The sequence below is a fragment of the Pinus tabuliformis genome, chromosome 5_1, assembly GCF_031772625.1.
Source record: "Pinus tabuliformis cultivar Carrire ecotype Pingquan chromosome 5_1, CPIR1, whole genome shotgun sequence".
Taxonomy (NCBI): Eukaryota; Viridiplantae; Streptophyta; class Pinopsida; order Pinales; family Pinaceae; genus Pinus; species Pinus tabuliformis.
In genome coordinates, this window is record NC_142305.1 from 657,442,070 (window position 1) to 657,451,713 (window position 9,644).

Sequence of the window (9,644 nt, forward strand, 5' to 3'; positions counted from 1 at the left end):
CATAGACAGGTGCATTTTCGCAGTCTTATAACCAATATTAGAAATGAAGAGCCTTTTCTTATTGAATGGGGTCTTCTTACAATGTGTCTGGATAGCTATTGGGATCGACATGAAATTTTATAATTTTTATTCTTTTATTCACTTGTTCTCAACAATAATCTCATTAATTTTCACAAATGGAAGATGCTTTAATCATTAAGTTGTCCTACTGCAATATGTGTTGCATAATGCACTAGAAGAACAAGCATTGGTGACAGTGATGATGATGCGTTGAAGCATGAAATGATTCTATGTTATGGAGAGTGCATGATTTTAACATTTAATTTGTGGGTTTAGGTTAGGTTGGTTAATGGCGCGCTTGGCTATATTGATTTTTTTTCTATGCACCTAGTTTAACTCACCGTAACTTCCACAATTCGCTACAGTAATTTTCGAAATTTACTATGGTGTTCCCCTTGATAGATAATACCCTAATGTTGTGTCGATTTCACCTATTGTTAGGGAGAATATTGGAGACATTCCATTGAAAATGGCATGGGTGTTAACAATTCATGAATCACAGGGGATAACATTATAACGAGGCACTATAGAGATTGGAGCTAGCAAGAGGCAGGGTTTGACATTTAAAGTTATATCAAGAGTGAATTCGATAGATGGTTTGTGAATTTCACCGCCCTTTTCCTTTGAAAGTTATGCCAAAATGCAAGGCAATTCACAGGTTTCACTTACAAAGAAAGAGGTGGACTGATTGAAGTCGATATCGTTTCAAGTGTATTTTGTCTTGAAAAAGATGATTAGTTCTTTGTAGTTATTGTTGTTTTTTGCAATTATTTGTATGCACCTTGATAGGTTATTTGTTCTTCTTTTCATTGATTTCAATAGATTTATTGATTGGTGAAGTAGGTAAATTGACCATTTGGGAGCAATTGTATGTGCAAATAATTTTTTTGTGGTGGTGTTTTTTCTATTGGCTGAATTGTACTTGTTTCCACTTTTTTTCCTCCATTTTTTGAATCCTTTTAGATATAAATTTGATAAATTGTTTTGTGTATTTGATATAAAAGAAACAAAAACATATATCAATGTTTTTGTTTATGTTTATTTTTTTTCTTTGAATGCACTATTTCAGTTGCATATTTTTGTCAATGAAAAATAGTTATGGAGAACAATGATAGTCTGTATTAGATTTTAGCGATTAAAGCTATTGTATAAACCATTAATTTTGATACCTTTATTCACACAATGCTTGATATAAGACATGGCTACCAATTGGATTTTCTCGATGAGCATATTCTTGTTTTGAATGGAATAAAATGAGACGTTGAAACTTTATATCATTTGCACCAGAGAGAATCCGAGAGGAAAATGAGAAGGGATTGGCTTGAAAGTGTGAAGTATCGTGATCAATATCGTGTTGATTTAAATTTGTGTTGCTTCTACCACTACGCTAGGTGTGTTTTGGAAGAGGCTAGAATAAAATAATTGTCTTTTGATCAAGTGTTCAAAGTTGTTTTTGTTGTGGAATTTATTGTTATTGTTAGAACTAAAATATTTCTCATTAAAAATATATTCTTTATTTTTTTCATTGTTATTAAGTTCCATGTTCTTATCATTGGTCTTGTAATGTTTAAAATTGATTATACTTTTTTTTTGTCATGTTGCGATAAATATTGTCTGAATCATCCTTTGTTGACCATTGTCAATAATTGTTGGCAATTGACAATGGCGGTCGATCATGCGGAAATTTATCTTCACTTCAATGCCTTTACTTTTTCCTATAATATTACTTAAATTAGATTTTTTCTATTTTTATTGTTTTCTATTTTTATTTTTTGTAAAAAAAAATTCCCTATCAATATATTAACAATTTAATTTATATATTTATATTGTTTTTTCTCTACTTTATATGTTGTTTGATAGGTATTATTATATTTATTAGGTATTGAAAATATAATATTAATAATTTTTTATTATTATATTAATAATATTTGATATTAACAAATAATATTATTATTAAGAATATCAACTATTAATGATGGTAATAGTATTTATTATTAATTTACATTATTAATTTGTAACATTGCACACAGTTTTTATTATTATCATAAATATAATATTATTATTGATGCTAATAATTAATATTATTATTTATTATTATTGATATTAAACATTTATTATTATTATTATTATTATTATTATTTTTGTTTATTATTATTGATCACAAAAGCATTATTAATAATATTAGCTATTAATTTCTATTTTCATTTTTATTTTTATTTTGAACAATCATTATCAATTTAGTATTGCTAACATTATTTAAACAATAATTATTTAATTAATATTTTTATTTTACATTATTAATTTATTTCTGTTTAGATTATTAATTATTACTTATAATTTATTAATATATTATTTATTTAGTCATTTAAACAATGTTTATTTAATATAATTGTTATTTATTTAGTCATATTTAAATCATTTTTATTTAATTTTCATTATTAGTTAAATTGTGTGCATATTTTTATTTTATGATTATTTTACATTATTTATTATTTTCGATAATGTTTTCTTTATTATTTTTTATATGATTATCAATTTTTGATAATATCGAAATAATTATAATTTATTATTGTTTAATGATTATAAAGAAAAAATTTCATTCATTATAAAATAATTATTTTATATTTATATTATTACTTTATGATTTATATATTTTAATATTATTAAACTAATTGTTATTTATTTATAATAAAGAAATCATTTTTATTTTATTGTTATATAATTATTTTATATTTTTAGGCCTATAGGTTTTCCTATACATCAATAATCTTCAACACTTTTAACCTGCTCCGTTGGATTAGGGGAGACAATTTCAACCGTTGATTTGAAGTGTGACTGTTTTTTCCAAATATCGGTTGAGTTACTTATCGCTTTTTTTTCTTTTATGTCATGATATTTTCAATGCTTTTTCTCTGGTAGTTGTTGTTGCTGTTCTTCTTCCCTGACTTTTGGAAAGCACGGTTCTTCTTCCTTGGCTTTTGGCAAGCACTGATTTACTTGTAATGTCTATTGTAGTTACACATCCAACGATAACAAGGAACAGGGGAGTTGTAATGGATGTCGGTACAATACATTTAAAGAACGCTAAAAGTTAGTTGTAATTTTGACATCGACATAAAAATAATTTTCAAGCAGCCAATAGTTCACAGAAGGTTCACACAAGAGCTTCTGGTAGATTTCATCAAATGGCAACTCCGCCTGCCATGACCACCCTCAGTTCTGATAAGATAAACAAGAATTCCAATCTGCAGAATGCCTCGACTGTACCATCTTATATTACTGTGAAGAAGATGAGGATGAGAAGAAATCCCCAAAAAAGCAGCAGCATTGTCAGAGCTCAACTGGCACAGTTTCAAGCAAAGAGAATGATGGATGTTCCATTTAGACAAGGAGGTACGAAAGGAGAAGGTTATATAAAAGAAACAGAGAGGATAGTGAAGATTACATTTCCAGATTCTTCAAGGGTTAACTATTTGGGTGACAATCTCTGGCGAGCTCGTCTGAGGCCTGTCACATTCTTCACCGTTACAGACATCCCCTTCTGTGATGTCAAGTGAGTTCATTCATGTTTAAAAGCTTCTTAAACATCACCCAGTTTCAATTTCTTTGTTTTTTCATCTTTTGAAAGCGACCAAATGTAACATCTACATGGGTTTCTTTTCAAATTTGGAATTATTGTAAGCTATTTCTGTGAAAAATCTGTGTTGCAGGGTATTACACACAAACAACTCCCTCCAATTAGCATCCAATAGATTGATTTTAGATATAAAAGGTCTTCGAGGTCAGAATAATGAATTCGATTTCCAATTTAATTTGCAAGGAGAGCTTCTTGTACACAGGAAGTCATCTTCGGCTTTAGAAAGTGAGCAGACTCCCAGCTTTAGAGGGTGGGTTACAATGGGGTTAGATGCGAATCTTCCATTACCCTTCTCTTTGATGCCAGATTATATTATTCTCTCGGTTGGGAATGGTATCTTGGATCAAATTTTAGGGGCCATGGAGAGAGAATTGTCTTCTAGGATTATAAGGGATTACAACATTTGGTTCCATGTTTCGACTCAGCGAACTGGTACAGTTCCACAACTGTCCGCTCCATGAGTTTTTTACTTGTAAATTCTGAGTTTGAGCATATCGAAATGTATCACTGTTTGGTATTTTAGTGAATATAATGTATATAAATCGAATGTTAATATAGGTTAATTTTTTTTCTGTACTTTTGAATTAGAGAAAAAAGCAGGTCGAAATACATTGAAGTTAAAATATTAGTTAGTCCCATGAATAACACAGATACATCTCAACGTATTTGATATCAAGAAATTGAATGGCATGGCCTTGGAGTGTTGGTGATGTTCTTCTGTTTTCCATTTAATGCTACAATAGTCTTAGCTTTTTTATATCTATAAAAACATTAGATCTCTTCTGATGCAAATTTGATGCACCGAGATTTCTTTTTGAACACTTTAAGAAGTTTCAGACAACATTCAGTACATTTCTAAGTTTTGGATTACATTCTAAAATGATTAAAAAAGATAGAACATTTTAAAAAGTTTCAGACAACATTCCGTTAGTATATTTTTAAGTTTTGCATTACATTTTAAAATGATCAAAAAAATAGCTAGATGTTAGGGTGGTTCAGATAAATTTGAGTTTGGTCAAATTGACTTGTGGTTTTCATGTTCTATGTTTATAACAACTCATAGTTTTATTTATGGTATTATTCTCTAATGTAATTTATTTAAAAACTCAACAAAATCAATGATGATTATTCCCAGCGGCTATTAAAATCAAACAACAGTGTCTTTAAACACATCCACTTCTCTCCATGTTTTATAATCCTAACACTAACGCCAAGATAAGATAAGTTGCAATATCTTACTACTCATAATTTCAGTTGCAATATCTTACTACTCATAATTTCATTGTTTTGGTACTGTGTAATCGATATTTTCGAAACCAGTTTGTGTGTTATCCATCTCTCCTTAAATTCAGAGTTTAAGGTCAAACTAAATGCAGATATATTATGATCTCATTGACATAAAACATATCAATATATTTTTATTTTACTTCACGTTTGGTGAAAGTCCATGGAAGCCAATATATCCCTTTAAGGATTTATTTTATTTTGGGCAATTTATTGACTAGGTTAGTTTGAATAATTGAACTATTATAATATTTATTATTTTGAACCAAAATACAATTCTTTCAATTTAACATTTCTATTGGCCTCTCCTTGCACTTTTGGGACAATTGCTAGTTTTATTATTATCATTAATTTGTAGTATGTTATTAATTTACATTGTTATTTCTTATCATTGAATTATATTCATTTAATATTTGTTGTTGTTCATTTTATTTACATTATTATTGTTATTGATGTCATGAATTATTGTATATTATTATTCTTTAAATGTTTCTATTACTTATTTATAAAATTATTTTTAATTGCTATTCATTAATTTTTATTAATTTATTACTTTATATCTTTATTATTTTTATTATTACTACTACTCTTTCCACTACCATTAATATGTTCTCTACTGAGGTTTCATATAAGAAGATTAATAGAATTTCCAACCCTTGGTATGATAAAGACTGTAAAAGTGCGAGGAAAACTATTCGAGATGCTCCTAAAGAAACTGTAAAGCTATGAAATATTAGTATATACAAAGACCTCATTAAAGAGAAGTAGTCATATATTAATAAGAAACAAGTGCATCATATTCACCTTTCTAGAGTTTTGCCCATAAAGTTTTGGTGGAATGCACTTCTTCGTAAATCTAAAGATAATCATTTGATCCCCTTAGAAATGTGGGGCATCTATCTTAAGAAGTTGTATGAATCCTCGGAGACCATGGACAATGTCGTTAACACACCTATTAAGGAAGATATCTTTTCTCTTGAGGATGTTTATTATAGGATTAATAAGCTCGCTAGTGGGAAAGTGAAAGATATTGAAGGATACCAAGATGAGATCTTAAAGCTGGGAATATCTATCCTCATTCCTCATCTCCACAAGATTTTCAATTTGGTTGTAAACCATGGCTTCCCTAAGCCTTGGACGCAAAACCTTATTGTTCTTGTCTTTAAAAATGGGGACAAAAATGTTCCCTCTAGCTACAAGACCATTATTGTTAGCCACAACTTAACGAAGCTTTATGGTCTCATTTCAGATAATAATATTAGCCATTGGCTTGAAATCCATGTTAAAATAGATAAAGGGAAAGTTGATTTTAGGAGATACCACTTGACTATTGACCATCTTAGCACTTTGAGGGTCGTTTCTGAGGAATGTCACAATAGTAAAGCTGATCTCTTTTGTTTCTTTGTGGAATTTAGAAAATCCTTTGACATTGTTCCTCAGGAAAAGCTTTGGAAAATACTTGATGAGAAAATGATTCCTCCTGAATTCAAGTTTGTTGTGATTTGTGTTTTATGACACAGTTGTTTCCAAGCTTAAGACCATCGAAGGGTGTTCTAAATATGTTAAATGAAATATCAGGGTTAAGCAAGGGTGTCCCCATTCCCCTATGCTCTTTGGTATTTACATCGATAAGCTAGAGTTGTGTTTCAAAATAGTGAGGTGCAAGGGGACTGAGATCGCTGGTATTATCATTACTCTTCTCCTCTATGCCAATGATATCATTCTGACAGATAGAAATCATGAATAACTGGACAAGCAACTTAAGATTCTTCATGACTATTTCTCCAATATTGGTATGACAATTAATACCAAGAAGAATAAAATCATGATAATTAAATCCAAAAATACCACCCATGGAAATTTGTTCTATGATAACAATGGGTTGGAATAGGTCTCTTCTTATAAATATTTTGGTATTGAAATTCTTTATCAACCCAAATGTAACTACAACATTGATAAAAGGATTATTGGTGGTTTGAAAACTTATTATGAGCTTGAAAACAATTTTAAGGTTGCCGATATTTGTATTTGGAGTAAAAAAAGGTTCCTCTTTCAGACCCTCATCACACTTGTTATCTTATACAACTGTGAAGTCCGGGGTTACAGTATATCCAGAGAGTCATCGAGAAAGATTTAGATGATTCAAAAGCAATTCATAACCTAAAATATCAAGGTCAAGGGAAATACATGCTATCCTATCCTCCTCATCAAATATGGCCTCTCCCCTATTGAAAGCAGGGCTATGTTTAAGTACCTAATGCATAATAAGAATATTTACAACATGGAATGGAAGAGGCTTTCTAAAATTTCTTCTAACTTTAGCCAAAACCCTCACCTTCGCCTCAAGCGTGGGTGGCATAAGGATGCCTATTTTTGGCTCGACCATTGGGGGATAAATGAGGACATTATCCTTGAAGAATGGATAATGTCAAAGATACTATGACTTCCAAATTGAAGGATAAGTTATAGGATGATAAGGAGTTGGAGGGTAAATGGAAGCTAAGATGTTATAAGAATATGATCAACCCCACCCTTGAGAACGATAGTTATCTTTTTGTTTTGACCAGATCAAAGAAAAGGATGAACATCGTTAAGTTTAGAACTAATTCTCATGAGCTTTGAAGTGAATCCAGGTGGTGGTCTACTCCCAACACTCCTTGGGATTATAGAATTTTTATATTTTTGATACTAAGAGGATGTAGGATGAAAAACACTTTCTTTTCGATTGTTTGACCCTTACTCACATATGTTCTCATTTCCGTAACATCTGTCGCACTTCCAATCTTCTTGACTTGTTAAGTCAACACAACTATAGTGATCTTGGTGCGCTTCTTTCACATCTTTTTTAGCATAGAAATAAGATTATGAAAAATTACAATTAGATTATTCTTCTTCTTAAGGTCCATTAGACTGCATCGATTTTAATTGACATTAATCATTCTCCTCATCATCATTATAATATATAATATAATAATTATATATTATTCTCAATTATTATATAATATTATTCTTTAAATATTGTTATTATTTATTTATATAATTATTTATATTATTTTAAATTAATATAATTTGAAACATATTTCCTTCCAAGTTTGATCTCTGCATACAATTATCCGTTGTGAATTAGAAAAAAAAATACACTTACTCGTGTGGTTGCATGACTCCTTGCAATTGAATGTAATTAATTAAATTTGCACTGAACCAAATTTGGAACCCAAGAGGAAGGGAATATCGATAAATTTAGAGTTAATCCATGCTCCAGATAATCCTAGACGTATCATTGTTCCGAATGGATTGAGCCAGGTCGACCCTGACTCTTAGATTTGCAGTTTTTAATAACCAACTTGACTCTAGTGGTATGTTTGTCTGCGAGATGTGTAGAAAGTACTTAGCAATCACTCTTACATTTGCAACTTTTAGCATCCAACTTGAATTCAATGTCCTATTCGAGATATTCTGATCCATTTCAACAAAATCATCTTGTTATGGTCATGGGTTCATTCCTACCATTAATATTTTTTTTTTATGTTATTTTTTATGGCTCAGTGAAGTGTTCAAATTAGATGTGGATGTTGACAATTTTGGCTGATAATAATGTCAGTAAGTCATCGCTCAAATAGTTGAGAATTTGGAAAAATACATGAGTGAGGGGGAGGGGTTTTTCGAACATTCTTTTGGATAGTGCTACATCTTAGTCTTTGGTGTCCAGATTTCCAAATCGATTTACTGTTAGATGGGTATTGTTATATGGATAGGAGAAGGGTATTGTTCGATGGGTAGAAGACGGTTTAAATTTGAAGTGGTAAGTTGTTGTTGTGAAGATTTAGCTTATCAAAGAAGGGCATAAAGTTAATTTTCATCGTAAATAAAAATAAAATAAAAAATTATTTGTTAAGTAAATATTTCATAATATATTTTGCTTGTCATTATTTTTATAGTTTTATCTTTATTAATCATTTTTATATATACCATGGCATTTAGGAAATAAATAATAATATCAATTTTTCTCCATGTCATGAGAGTTTAGAAAAATAATTTTATGATTTTTATACAATAGGATGTTATTGTTATGGGGCTCATGCATCCATGTATCACCTACTTATTGAAATTACATTTTAGTAGTGGCCATTAAAAATCAAAATATTTGGTTTATGATTTTTATACAATAGGATGTTATTGTTATGGGGCTCATGCCTCCTTGTATCACCTACTTATTGAAATTACATCTTAGTAGTGGGCATTGAAGATAAAGATATTTGGTTGTGAACAGTTTTTCTCTTCTGGGAGGGGATATAATTGCAATATGGTTAAGTTTCCCATCCTTTTTTTGTTTGGATTTACAAATGGTACCTACCAGTCCTTCATGGTTCCACGTGCACATCTAATTACTTCCTACTCCACTTGCTTATATTTACTTCCTAAATTGCTTGCTCGCGTTTACCACTTGCTCTACTTTCTTGCTATTATGAATATTACCTTCAGGTTATTCCTACTTAATATGAAGATAGACAATAGGAAATAGGGATAAAAAATGATTCAATCTAGATATGATTCCGTGATATAAAAAATTCAATTCTAAATAATAAGCATTATTCATTTAATTTTGTTGAATAAAATTAATGTTGTTTATTTGTTTTTCTTGCAATGGTGTCATACCTCATAA

The 9,644-nt window shown here is 29.9% G+C and overlaps 1 protein-coding gene across 1 annotated transcript; it reads left to right on the plus strand.

Moving 5' to 3' along the window:
- Positions 1-3,245: 3,245 nt before the first annotated feature.
- Positions 3,246-4,158, plus strand: LOC149166706 (uncharacterized). Its single transcript, XM_089431647.1, has 2 exons — positions 3,246-3,613; positions 3,771-4,158. The coding sequence occupies exons 1-2, from the start codon at positions 3,246-3,248 to the stop codon at positions 4,156-4,158; spliced, it is 756 nt and encodes a 251-aa protein (XP_089287773.1).
- Positions 4,159-9,644: the final 5,486 nt, after the last annotated feature.